Source organism: Pseudochaenichthys georgianus, chromosome 6 (genome assembly GCF_902827115.2).
Source record: "Pseudochaenichthys georgianus chromosome 6, fPseGeo1.2, whole genome shotgun sequence".
Lineage (NCBI taxonomy): Eukaryota > Metazoa > Chordata > Actinopteri > Perciformes > Channichthyidae > Pseudochaenichthys > Pseudochaenichthys georgianus.
In genome coordinates, this window is record NC_047508.1 from 33,416,688 (window position 1) to 33,431,249 (window position 14,562).

General features: G+C 39.5%; 1 protein-coding gene across 8 annotated transcripts in view; it reads right to left on the reverse strand.

Moving 5' to 3' along the window:
- Nucleotides 1-3,137: 3,137 nt before the first annotated feature.
- The window catches only part of LOC117447628 (coiled-coil domain-containing protein 136-like), a 30,979-nt gene continuing 19,554 nt past the window's right edge, over nt 3,138-14,562 (reverse strand). For 6 of the 8 annotated variants that reach the window (XM_034084412.2, XM_034084413.2, XM_034084409.2 and 3 more), the window contains 4 exons: nt 13,345-13,621; nt 11,982-12,110; nt 10,226-10,338; nt 5,310-5,406 (listed from right to left, as the gene is read on the reverse strand). In XM_034084412.2, the coding sequence (XP_033940303.1) occupies nt 5,394-5,406; nt 10,226-10,338; nt 11,982-12,110; nt 13,345-13,621 (532 nt within the window). In that variant the 3' untranslated portion in view covers nt 5,310-5,393. Of the gene's footprint in view, nt 5,407-10,225; nt 10,339-11,981; nt 12,111-13,344; nt 13,622-14,562 lie in introns of all 8 variants that reach the window. The other 2 variants (XR_004552251.2, XM_034084414.2) reach the window with 2 other exon arrangements.

Sequence of the window (14,562 nt, forward strand, 5' to 3'; positions counted from 1 at the left end):
TTTCCAATAGATGTTGTGTTGCAGGTTCAGGGGCTGACAGGCTGCTGTGACTCAGCAGTCGGTGACACCAGATGCCAGCAGCGACCTCGATGGTGGGAGGTAAGAGTCTGTGACACATGCTGGAGGCATTCTCAGGACGCTCCGTCTGCCACTGCAGGGGTCCCCGTGTTTATCTCCCACTGTGTGATGAAGCACTTTGAAGATTTTCAACTTTTTTTTTCATTTTATATCAGAATATTTCCCCCCAAAATATATTTTTTTAGTATATGGAAATAAACATTAATACAGGTATTTCAAAAATGTTTTCATCTTTTAGGGTTGTAAGACATAGATGGATATAATTCCGTATTTCAAATGAACAAGCCATCAAGTCCTTTTGATTCTTGTCAGTGTCACTTTGTAATATTTATGTATCCCTGTGTGTGCATTATTTTCTGTTGTAGATAGGTAGTAAGTAAGTGGAGCATCTTACCGTATATTACTGGGTAGGTTTATCTAGAACAGCATTATATTTTTCTTGGATGATCATACATTTTGTTACAATTAAACTAAGTTAAATTGTTTTGTACAGTAGAAGGTGCTATTTTCCATTAAAATGCAGCAAAGATTTAAATTTTAACAGAACTTTTGGCCATTTTATGCCTGTATTTGACAGGAACAGAGTTGGGGTTTTCAAAGTACCATAACATCACATTTCTCAAGTAAAGCAGAAGAACTTCAAAATGTATTTGATTATTCAGTATTCGAGAAGACGCTTCTGTGTAAATGATTGCAAAAAAAGTTGAAAGAATTTCAATTCAAACAACTACGTAGAAAACAGGCACATTTGACTAAATTAACTCAAGTCTCTTTTTTGTACGTGATTTTGATAGCTTTGATTTATCTTTTCATTGATACATACAACATAATCCCAACTTGATAAATCAAATCAAGTTTTATTTATATAGCACATTTGAAAGTGATTTTTGGTCGAGCCAAAGTGCTGTACATGTAATAAAAACACATTACCACAATCACAATAAAAGACAATAATTTAGAACAGAAATATAAAAAACAAAAACACAGGGAATAGTCAGGTGTCATACTCCGCTCTGACTAGAAGGCCAGAGAGAACAAGTGTGTTTTTAGTGAGGATTTAAAAAACCCTAGTGTGTGGGCCGACCTCACATGGAGGGGCAGAGTGTTCCAGAGCCTGGGGCCAGCTGCTGCGAAGGCTCGTTGCCCTCTGGTTTTGAGCCTGGTCTTGGGCACTATCAGCAGCAGCTGGTCAGCCGACCTTAAAGCTCTGGCTGGGGTGTAGCGCTGGAGGAGTTCAGCTATATAGGCCGGAGCCAGCACATTTAGTGCTTTAAAAACAAATAAAAGGAGTTTAAAATAAATTCGGAACCAAATTGGAAGCCAGTGTAGTGAGGCCAGAATTGGGGTGATGTGGGCACGCTTTTTGTGGCCAGTCAGAAGACGTGCAGCTGCGTTTTGGACTAGCTGCTGGCGTTCAATTGAGGCCTGGTCCATACCCACATACAGAGCGTTGCAATAGTCCAGTCTTGAGGTAACATTAATAACCCTTTCTCGGTCTTTAGAAGATAAATACGACTTGGTCTTGGCCAATAGTCTTATTTAAATAAAAAAAGCAGGATTTGACTACGGTGCTGACCTGCTTGTCAAGTTGAAAAGTGCTAGTGAAGGTCACTCCAAGGTTCATGGCAGAGGGGATGATTTTTTCATTGAGAGAGCCCAGAATATCAACCGGAGAGGCTGGAGGTTGGGATCCAAAAAAGATGACCTCAGTCTTGCTCTCGTTGAGGTTAAGGACGTTTTTGCTCAGCCAGGATGTTATCTCTGTTAAGCAGTCCATCAACTGCTGTAGTGAGTGTTTGACATTTGCTTTGAGAGGCAGATAGATCTGTACATCGTCGGCGTAGCAGTGGAAGGGAATATTGTGTTTATTGAGAATTGAACCTAGGGGCAGTATGTACAGTAAAAAGAGGATGGGGCCCAGGATATAGATAAGATAAGAGGGGCTTTAGCAGAGGAGAAGGCACCTAGCTGCACTGAGAAGTTACGGTCTGTCAGGTAGGACCTGAACCATGCAAGGGCAGAGCCTGTGATGCCTGTGGACTGTTCAAGCCGTGACAACAGGATGCTATGGTCCACAGTGTCAAAGGCAGCTGTTAGGTCTAACAGCACCAAGACAGCTGTTAGGTCTAACAGCACCAAGACAGCTGGGCTACCTGAGTCAGCGGCTAGGAGCAGATCATTAACAACTCTTAAAAGGGCTGTTTCATTACTGTGCATAGGTTTGAAGCCAGACTGAAACTTTTCATGGATGCCATGCGTGCTTAAGAACGACTGCAGCTGGACATAAGACAGAAAGTATAAATTATGTGTAAACTAAATTAAAAAACCAAAGCACAGATTTACATAGACCTTGTCACTGTATACTTGGCATTTAATCCCCAGCCTATGGCTTCTCACACTCAGCCTTCCACGTTTTCTAATTAGCTTTTTCCTTGTTAGTCTATCAGGTGAATCTATTAAATATTTAAGAAGGGATTTGGGGTGAATTTGCTGAACAGATATTCCTGAGGCCAAAGCCCACTTAATTAAGTTTCCCTGGTGATCTGGCTCTGACATTAAGACTGTAAATACTGTTGTATTTATTTAGCCATAACTCAGAATGACACAGAAACCTGATTCAGAATCTGTTGGGAATAATTTACTTTAATATTTAATTTAAAGTGACAGAAGGTTGCTCAATGAGGGTTATGCTAACTGTACCCCATGACTACGTCGGCACATCCATGCTACTTTTAGTTAATTAGACACACTTGAACTTAGTGACCCATGAGTCGTGGCAATGGAGTAATGAGTGTAGTTTAGGGGGCCCATCGACAACGTTCACACGACAGTTCCTGCCATCTGTAAGGAGACCATGTCTGTGAGCTTATGTCACATCTCTGCAGTGAAGGTTATTAATATCCATACAACCCGTGAAATGTAATCCCAGCTGAGAGACGGTTGTCACTCAGGTTGACTGGTAGTGACTTCATGAATGAGAACCAGAAATATCCTTAAATCTAAAACTGTGACTGACGGTGAGGACACCATCCTAGAAAAGAAAAGACTCACACATCACGTGGGGGGGGGGGTTATATTTATTTTCTTAAGTCATAACAGTACAAAATAGACCTCGATGTAACAAAATAGCCACAAACTATATTGAAAACCACAATATGTAAAGCAACAAGCTGAGAAACACAGTGCAATATAGAAGCTTGTGAAACTTTGATAAAGATAATATTCAGGAAATCATGAAAATAATTATAACATTCATATGTACCATTGCAGTCAATGGGAATTTAATTTATATTGCTGATATATTTTTTAATAGACAGTGAAGCATTTGCAGTCCAGTGGCTCATCTTTACCTTTGTTCGTTTTCCTAAATAGAAATGCAATTGCTCAGGCGTTGCTTATCAGGAGTGTGTTTAATGACAAATGTGTCAGCAAAGACTTTTAATTCATTTCTGAATTAAATTGGTCTTTCAAGCAACTAAGGTCAAATGCAATTGAAATGCATGCAATGACTACACAACCTTTCAACAAAGAGGTACTGAGAAAGATTAGCAATGAAAGCAGTTCTGAATAACGTCACCATAAATAAACATTTACACAGCATATAATATGGCTATCAAATATACGAAGCTCTTTCAAAATATAATTAACTTTCTACAAAGCGAATACAAATGGATTTAAGAAATATCTCTCCCAAAGTACTTTATGTCATAACTATTTACATGGAATACAAAGTAACTTAAATGATATATTGTGCTTCTAAATGTTTTCTAGCATGCTTTTTTTAAACCTTAATTATTTTCACCAAAAAAATACGTTTCACAAATATAAACAATAATCAGAGTCCTTCCAAATATACATATTTATGTTTTGTAGTGACTGCCTTAACAAACATCTCCTGACAACTTCCTATTTAAATATTTTGTAACCATATTAATTGCTAAAATGCCCTCACAACCAACACCAATCGTCACCTCAGTCACAACAGTAGATCAATTTAAGTGTAGCCGAATGTCCACTGGTGTTTATCTGTTCTGCAGTTTGTTACAAATGTCGTCAGTAAACAAGGAGATGCTGGCGGACCTCATTTTACACCGAGTACCTGGAACAACCTGCGATCACCATAAATCTAAATAACAATTCACTAGCCATTTCCTGCTGGAGAGGAACAAAAGCTTATTTCTCCACATTGAAATGATCAAAAATATAACAATATTATAGCTTGATCCTTCTAAGATACGCTCCCAAAGTTGCTGGGATATCTTTAATAGCACATAGAAAAACTACAGCGAACATTTGTAAGTGTAACGATGTAGCTGTGGGCGTAAGATAACTGAAATTCAAATCAAGCTGTGGGCAGGTGAGATGAATCAGAAACTGTTGCAGACTTTCTGGCGTCTCGGTTAAATTGATAATTAAATAGGAAAGTGGAAGTCAGACACAAGACAGGAAGTGACCGAGCCTGGAGAAATAAGAACAACAATAATGTGAAGAAGAGCTCGCTGCTCTGGGCTTGGATTACCAGTTGTTTACAATATTTCTCATTGTAACTGCATATCATTTGTGTTAGCAATCGAAAGACATCAATGTGATATTCCAAAGTTAAGCTTGGCAGAATAATGGTGGCAGAATAGTTGGTAATGTTGGCATGTTGTTAAATCATGCAGATTTTGCGACATTCAATCCAAATGCAGAATTTATTCAAAGGAAGGCAACAATTTTAAGTCAAATCGTTCACATAAAATGTCAAACTGCTCTTTGTATTAACATTTAAAGGGCATATGTACATTTCAGGGATTTCAGTGCATCAAATGCCTATACTCCATGTTCTTCATTATTATCAGAGACATCTATGAACAATATCCAAACAAACAACAAATAAATAAATAATGGATAAATAAACCCAAAACCACTTGGTGCACGGTAAAATTCAAAACCTTCATTTGTATCACATTGTTAGCTAAAAGGAGAGAAACATAATATTCACAGACACAGAGGAGGAGAGACACAGCACAACATTTAGTGGAGTGAGATCAGTCTTCTGTTGGCTCTCTGCAGGTCAACTCTTCATCGTCCTCAACCTCAAATGAGACTGAGTGCATCGTTCTCAGTGCATGTACCTTCCTATTAGCGACAACCTTTTCTACTACACGGCTGTTCAGTGTACAGACGCGGCAGGAGAGAGCTGGACTGAAGCAGACATCTGTCCCTGTGTAGATGTTGCCCATCCAATCAACATCGGACGAGAGCTCTCAACAAGCGAGTCATCATCAGCAGCACTGCTGTGGCCGCAGTGATAGTCAAAATGGAGTTCCAACCTACCTCACTCCCCTGAAGGAAGACAGGAAAATAGTGGTGTTAAGAGTCAGCAGAGGCTATTCCTCAGGCATAGATAACATGTATAGGCTAAGGATTAGTTTAATATTTTGGGAAATATGCTAATTCAATTTGTACAGAGTTAGATGATAAAAGTGTTACCATTCTCTGGAACTGGGGACAGGAGGGGATTAGCGTAGTTTAGCATACAAACTGAAGCAAGGGGAAACAGCTAGCTTAGCTCTCTCTGAAATTCAAAAATAAATGTCTCCATATAAAAGTATGCATCCTGTTTGTTGAATCTATACACAAATCGCTTTTAAACTACTTTAAATATGAATTTGTGGTTAAATAAATAACCAAGTTTACCCGTCCTCCCAAATGCTGTCTTCATTTATTGTGGTGATACCAAACACCAGAGAGTTACAGCGGCCGGCCCACAATTTACGGCTCTTGGCGCCCCCAAATACCACAAATTGTTGTTATTGTATTATTTGTGTGTACAGATTAAACCAACAACATACAATGTGTTAATTACTGAGCAGTTTTATTTTGGACATCGGTTTACGCCTGTTTCAAGCCTTTATGCTAACCAAGTTAATCCAAAACCTTACTTGGAATCCATTCAAAACCACAAAATCTACATTCACATTTTTATTTTGAAGGTGTTTGTTTACCTTTCTATTTAATATCGCTTCAAACTCAATCATCAAATATGCAGAGGTGGGACCAAGTCATTGTTTTGCAAGTCCGAGTCAAGTCTCAAGTCTTTGCACTCAAGTCCAAGTCAAGTCTCAAGTTAGGATGGGCAAGTTCAAGTCAAGTCCAAGTCCTAAACTTTGACAAAGCGAGTCTTAAACAAGTCATTATGTGTTTTTCACCAAATGTAATGACATTGATCAACAGAATAATACTTAATAATCAAACTGTTCTTTATTAGTCACATTAATAATTGAATAATCAATTTTCTCTCTGCTGGTAAAGTAACGTGTGTTTTTCTATTTTAAGAGGGATCAGTAAGTTAAGGCTACCGTGACGGTTTGATTCAGAAGGAGTTTAATGTATAAGATCCCTGATGTTGAGGTGACCAGAATGTTTATTTCCACTGTGTACAACATGTTATGAGGGACCCACAATCTATCTTTATGCAAGGGATAATGTGCAGCGAGCGGTCTCTATGGGGAAAAGAACACCCGAATCTAGGTCCCTCTGCAGGTGGCAGAGGTGGGACCAAGTCATTGTTTTGCAAGTCCGAGTCAAGTCTCAAGTCTTTGCGCTCAAGTCCAAGTCAAGTCTCAAGTCAGGATGGGCAAGTTCAAGTCAAGTCTCAAGTCAGGATGGGCAAGTTCAAGTCAAGTCTCAAGTCAGGATGGGCAAGTTCAAGTCAAGTCCAAGTCCTAAACTTTGACAAAACGAGTCTTAAACAAGTCATGTCAACAACATGTTATAAGGGACCCACAATCTATCTTTATGCAAGGGATAATGTGCAGCCAGGTGGTCTCTATGGGGAAAATAACACCTGCATCTAGATCCCTCTGCAGGTGGTACTTTAAGTATATTTTGATGATAATACTTTTCTACTTTTACTTGTAACATTTTGAATGCAGGACTTTTTATTGTACAGGGTTCCTGCAGGCTTCGCCAACTCAAATTTAAGACTTTTTAACACCTTTTTAAGACCACTTTGAATAGAATTTAAGACCTATTTCACGGCAATAAAGTATGAAGGAAAATGTATATGAAAGAAGAAATACGTCCCATAATCACTTACAAAGTAAATGTATTCATGTTCAACATAAGAACAGTGACTGAACATAACAGCATAACAGTACAGAACTGTGTGTGTGTGTGTGTGTGTGTGTGTGTGTGTGTGTGTGTGTGTGTGTGTGTGTGTGTGTGTGTGTGTGTGTGTGTGTGTGTGTGTGTGTGTGTGTGTGTGTGTGTGTGTGTGTGTGTGTGTGTGTGTGTGTGTGTGTGTGTGTGTGTGTGTGTGTGTGTGTGTGTGTGTGTGTGTGTTAGGGCTGGGCAATTAATCATATTTTAATCGCAATTACGATTTTGGCCTGCCACAATTACGAAAACAACATAATCGAAAAAAACGATTATTTTGCTTTGCTAGGTTGTGACAGTGCACTACAACATATTTGATCTAATTAATTTTTTAGTAATGTATCATTTATTTAATAAATGTTTGTATTGGTTTTTCAGTTGAATTATACGTTCAGGGTAATTAACAGTTAAAAAGATACTGTTCAAATTATTATTTGTTTTAAAGTTCAATAAATGGATGTTTTCAAAGTCAATGAATAATCGTATTTAATAATCATGATATTAATTATTGACCAACATAATCTTGATTATTGCCATAATCGAGCAGCCCTAGTGTGTGTGTGTGTGTGTGTGTGTGTGTGTGTGTGTGTGTGTGTGTGTGTGTGTGTGTGTGTGTGTGTGAGTGTGAGTGTGAGTGTGAGTGTGAGTGTGAGTGTGAGTGTGAGTGTGTGTGTGTGAGAGAGAGAGAGAGTGACAAGAGCTATATTCAGAGCTCTGCTGCCTTGGCTATAGTATTTCATCGTTGCTGTTGTATGATTGGTGTTTAGCTACGGTATTCAGCGTCTACAGCACCTCCGCTTTTAGGGTTGACGTAGACCCAAACTTCGCCCGGAGGTCCCCTGGTGTTGTTGCGGGAGCTGCTGCACTAGTTAACGCTACATTAGCTGCTGCTGCACTAGCTAACACTACATTAGCAAAACAAACGCTAATTTATTTTTGCAAAAGGTGCAGCGGGCTTCAAACACGTTCCCTCCACTGGTTTCAACCAAGCACTAAATTAGATGTTTTCCAACCAAATACGGTTGAACTTACACTTCCCCATATTTATTTGTAAGTAGATTCGAAGATAGGCTACATGAGCTGAAGCTTGGTTGCTAGGTTACTAGCTGGGTGTTCTCCAATAAGGGGCCGGGGGAAACAAAGTTAGTGATTAGTTAGTGCGTTCCATGTTGATTTAATTCAATACAAATTGTTGGGGGGAACTGAAAGGCTATTACTACGGAGCCCCCTAGGGGACATGGAGAAGAACACATTTTTTATTTGAAATTAAATAAAAATTAAATGTTTTGCGAGACCTAGGGGGCTCCGTATATTACCGTACTGGTTACTTTGCAGCCCGGACATTTCCCCCAAAACACATTTAGACGCTATCGCAACACAGAAGTACCTTTCAAATCCGATAATTTTTAAGACCTTCTAAATCATATTTAAGACCTTTTTAAGGCCTTAAATTCAGATTATCAAATTTAAGACATTTTAAGACCCCGCGGGAACCCTGATTGTAACTTTTTTAATTGTCTGAACTTCTCCCACCTCTGACAATAAATCCTGAGTGGTTACCAAAAAAAAAAACCCTGCTCTGAAGGTTATTTTCATTTTACAAATCCTGCACTCAGCTTTGCTTTCTCCAATATCATTGAAAAGCAGCCAGATGCTGCTTATTTTTTCGGTTTTCGCTCATTTCTTGACTTTTTCCGACGCACTTGCATTTAAATCCGGCTCCCCGTCTCCCCGTCGCTCTGTGCAGCTGACCTGTATCACTACACCTGCTGTGCCCCCCACCCTTCTTTCAAATAATGGTATGATCCTAGTGTGTCGCATGTGATTGGCCGCATGGTGGCCCAGCTAAATAAAGACCCGCCCCTGCCTGCAAGGATTCTCAGCAAGAGTAGCGGCTGAAGATTCTGCTCTCCCCGACGGGAGTCTTCTCTTCTAGCGGCATCTCGCGATCGGCGTGTTGGAGACCCCTGAATTAAAGTAGGCTATCAAGTCACCTCAAGTCAGAAGGCTCAAGTCCAAGTCAAGTTCTGAGTCATTGGTGTTCAAGTCCAAGTCGAGTCGCAAGTGTTTTGTGATGTTGTCAAGTCGAGTCTCAAGTCATCAAATTGGTGACTCGAGTCTGACTCGAGTCCAAGTCATGTGACTTGAGTCCACACCTCTGCAAATATGTAACAATGTTTTGGAGATCTTCAAACCACCAAAACAGAAAAAATTGCTAGTATTGTTTTTATGCAGATTTTAGGGCCTTGTTGCGTGAAATATACATTTAAAAAAAGGGTCATAGTCGACCTGAACATTGAAGGGGTTTTCTTATCTAATTATTGGCAAAACAGCACATTTACCATAAATGTCAAACAATTCCTGTAAATGAGTTATTCAGTACCATTCAAAGAAAGTCATATTTTATTCTAATTAGCCAAACTGCCCACCCATCCCACGTCCACCTTCCATTAATGTTTAATGTTATACCTTTATTCACTTCAGGCACATTTGGCTTTTTCTTCAGTTTAGACCCTCCTATACCAACCACCACTCCAAATGAATCTTGAAAATGTTTTTATATTAAATGGTCAATCCATCTAAATAACACTAAAACATATTTTCTTACTTACGTCTGGCAGTATCGAGCCATGCAGATGCCATGCTCAGGTTTTGAGACATTTTTCCTTCAACCCAAATGAAAGTGATATATAAAAATCCAATTACACGTTACAAAAACAGTATCCTTAATATTCTGGATTATTCACAGAATACACTTTCTCTCTACAGTATAGTACCTATAAAAACTGTTTCTGTAACTGATGGTTTCTGTGAATAATCCAGAGTAAACAGGAACAACATGTTTTGTTTTGGGATAAGACTCAAAAACTGATATCTCAACACCTGAGCAAATAGAAGCAAAACTAGCAAGATAAGGCCTGGCAGACACTGTGTTTTTATGTTATCAGTGTGTAAGAGCCTTACTTAGCATAATGCATCAGATAGAGATAAGCTCCTCCCATACCTTGCCCTCTGGGACGCCAGCTCCGACAACCAGCACCAGACCACAGCCAATATTACAATCATTCCTATGAAGGGGATGGAGAGAACAGGGTGCTCAGACGGATGGATGAATCTCTGAGGAGGGAATAAAAACAAACACAATGGGAATGAAGGGAATGAATGAATGGATGGATGGATCCAAATAATATATAAACAGATAAAAAGGTGTGACAACAAAACAAATGGACCACCACAACAAATCTCTAAATCAAAAGTGTGACATGGTCTATGACTGTGATATAAAAGGGAGGGGTTTTGATGGAGCGATTCACATTTGCTGTTAAATAAACAAAGCATAACTTTAAGGTGACACATCTTCAACTCAGTGTGATAATGTGCGAGCAGTTCTGTGTGGCATTTGTTGGCAGCGCGTGATGTAATGGTGACAAAGAAAGAAAGACAGACATACAGCATGAATGTTGTGACTAGCGTATGGTGGTGTTTTTGTCTCTCTATCCTCATCTCGTAGTTTGTTTTGATGTTTTGCTGATTTGTGATCGTACAGGCTGAGAGCTCATGGACATTCAGAGGACAAGGACAGTATCAGAGACAGGCACGGGTAGACAGTTTGACGCACACATCTCATTAGGCTGATGAAGACAAAACACAGAGTGTAAGTACTGTTTGTTTCTCATAAAACATAAGGGACCATATTACAGTAAAGTATTTAACATTTCTTCAACCACTGGTTTTGTTCTTTGGTTTGTTTTTTTAAGTATTTTTGTAAGAAATTTTCCTTTTAAAACTGTATGAAAATCAACTTGCAGAAAGTCTGTCTTGGCTTGAAATGCAGTTAAATCCCCAGATTGTCCTCGGGTCTGTAAATGGAACAGTCACACTGTGCTACGATTGCAAAAAAAGTCAAACCCAGAGGACAAACAAAAGGCATAAGATGGTTAAAATAATGTGGTTCAAACGGTTCAAATTAACAGTTTTGTTTTTCCCGTGAGCATTTGAAAACACATACAAACTATCCATGCTTTCAAACACTTATTATGCAACACATGATAGTGTGACTCTGTGACTAGAGAAAAATAAAAGGAGTGTTATTGTAAGAACAACTTATTTGATTTTACTGCAAGTTAACTTTCACACAGCACCTTATTAAAATGAACAAAACAGGTCTTAATAAAGTAAAAAGGCAATCTCAATGGTCCTTTCATTACTTTTTCTCAATTAAAAAATATAAAACACCTACAAAGGATTTAGTTATTGAAAATAGGGCATTCTCTGCTTGACGCCTGAATGCCTTTTTTGCAGGTTTTGTATTTTTGTCTGATAAAAGTATTAAAGCATAGCTTTCACACAGAAGTTAGAACACAGACACAGCAGGGGGGATGTTCCCCAGCCCAATGCCCACAGTAAATACTGATATGGGCTGACAGGCCAGGTCATATCAAAACAGATTTTCACAGTATGAGACACATAAAAAGGTTTCAACAGACACAGGGTACAGTAGGTGTGATGTGACGTGGCGTGTTGGTTGACAGTGTGAGTGCAAAGAAAAAACATTTTTTTAATTGTGTAGTCATCATAGCTGTGAATCTCCAAACTATTTCTAGAATATTTTCACATTCATTTAAAATATATTAATTTAAAGACAAAAACACCTGCACTGCAAATCTAACTACAAAACGGACATTGATCACATACTGTATATATAGCACTACTTCTGATACCAACTGTATGTTATTGTATTATTCATGTCTGCCCCTCACCTGAGCCCCCCCTAGCTTCTGCAGCTCAGCCTTGCAGCGCTGCAGCTCCTCCTCCAGCTCGGCGCGCTCCTTCTGACTGCTGTCGTACATAACCTGCAGCTCCTGGAGCTCCGTCTTCAGCCCGTCACACTGAGGACACACAGGACACACAACACAGGACACACAACACAGGACACACAACACAGGACACACAGCACAGGACACACAGGTCACACAGGACACACAACACAGGACACACAGCACAGGACACACAACACAGGACACACACAGGTCACACTGAGGACACACAGGACACACACAGGTCACACTGAGGACACACATGTCACACAGGACACACTGAGGACACACACAGGTCACACTGAGGACACACAGGACACACTCTCAGGCGCAGGGGACTGACTCCATGTATTAAGGGGAGACGCTACAGGTACAAATATAACTTATAGATAGAATCGGAGGGATGAAACGCTCTTGAATTGTCACACATGCAGAGCACACAGCACACACAGTGAAATGTGTTCTCTGCTTTTAACCCATCCTAGTACCAGGAGCAGTGGGCAGCTATTGTACAGCGCCCGGAAGGGTTGGGGGGGGTTTGCCAGTGCCTTGCTCAAGGGCACCACTGCAGGGCCCAGGAGGCGAACTGGGACCCCTCCAAGTAGCAGTCCACACCCCATATTTAGGTCTGTTCGGGAACTTGAACCGGCGACCCTACAGCCCCCAGTCCAAGCCCCTACTGATTGAGCCTAGACTAGATACCACCATGGAAGTTCCCCAGTTGAATAATAACAACTATTTTCTTTTGTATTAGCAGTGTTTTGAAATGTTAATTATAAAAAATAAATATTCAAATTTGGCATTGTCTTGAAACATTATTTAGTAAATATTTGCTGATTTCATACATTTCCAAAACATAAATCTGAACATTGGATCCAGTCAGGTTAAATGTTCTTCTTTCAATTTCTTGTCAGTATAAGAGTCCATTTTTTAAAGAGAATGTTTTAGATAACATTCCATAAATCAAAAAATACTGCCCTTAGTCATAAAAAAAACATCTATTTTCGCTAGGTTTTCAGAAATAAAATGTTATATAAATCGGGGAATGAATGATTTATGACTATACCCCTCTGTAAAATCCCTCAGAAGATAGATGGGAATAAAACTTGAAAGTCTGGTGTATACAAGCGCTGCTGCAGTGGAGATTTCTGGCTCAGAGCAAGAGCAGAAAACCAAAACAATGTTTTTTTCTGTAATGTCTCACCTTACAGCAGTGTAATAAGGGTTGGACAGCAGGTTTTTTTTTATTGAAATCTATTTTCCTATAATGGCTTTATTCATATTGTGAACTCCCAGGGCACCATACCTCTCTCTGGACCTGTGAGGCCTTCTCCTCCGCCTGTTTGAGCTGCTCCCTCAGGGAGAAGATCTCCCCGATGCCCCCATTCCAGCTGCTCTGTGTCGCGGGCTTCCCATCAAAAGAAATGTTCTTCTGGATGGAGGCGTCCACCAGGCGACAGTTCCCAGACTGGGCCATGGTCATGTAGCTCTCCGTCATGACCTCATCGCAGCCGGTCTGCATATCCTTCCCCTCTGAGCCCTCCTCTCCGTCTTCCTCCTTCAGAGACAGGTAGACGCTGGAGCTGGAAGAAAAGGAATAATGGGGAAAAACTCAAGAAACGTTTGATTTCAGCTGCAAAGGCCTTAAGCTCATAAATTGACTCCAAATAGGCCGATCATTTCCCAGATGAAAGGCTAAACGTGTTTTTTCCAGCAATTATTTAGTGAGAGCTTGTTAGCGTTTGTGTTGTCACATTTCATATGCAGAGACTTCCTCATGGCGTACACAACATTTGATAACTGATTGAGACATTATGTATCTAGCCAGCCTTGTAATAGGGCTTCAACTAAAGATTATTGTAATTTAAGATTCATCAAATGATTGCTTCCTTTGTTATCAATTAATTGTGTGGTCTGTTAAATGTCACAAAAGGCCCATCACAAAATAATTGCTTCTTTTGTCCGAAACCAAAACATATTTATTTAATTAAATTAAAAAATATGCAAAACAGAGCAAAGCAGTGCTGGAACTAGAGCATGTTTGGCATTATTGATTTGTGAATTTAAATAGAATAATCATCATATTAATTGGTATGTTCTCGACGTAGTGCTTACTACAAATTAGTTCATAGTATAACTTATTTGGTGGGTTATACTGTATCTCTGTGTTGTATACATTGTGTTTCTCCTAACTCATCCTTTCCCTTTCTATTCCTGTAAAGCACTAAGTAACGTCGGTTTCAATAGCGCTATAAATAAAGTTACAAATTGCTTTTGATTTATCAGGACGTCTCCATCAGCAGATGCCCAGTTTCCCATCTGCTGAGGGACATCGTGTGATGCGTTAAAAAAAAATCAGCAGCTGCTACATAGATCGGGTGAGGAAATCGTTTTTAAGGTCAAGAATTAACTTTCAATTTCAAAATGGTTGTCCATTATCTTTCCATCAATCTACTTATCATTGAATAAATGTGTGTGTAATCCCTCGTATGATGTTACAGTTGTACTGCAGCGATTAAACAGG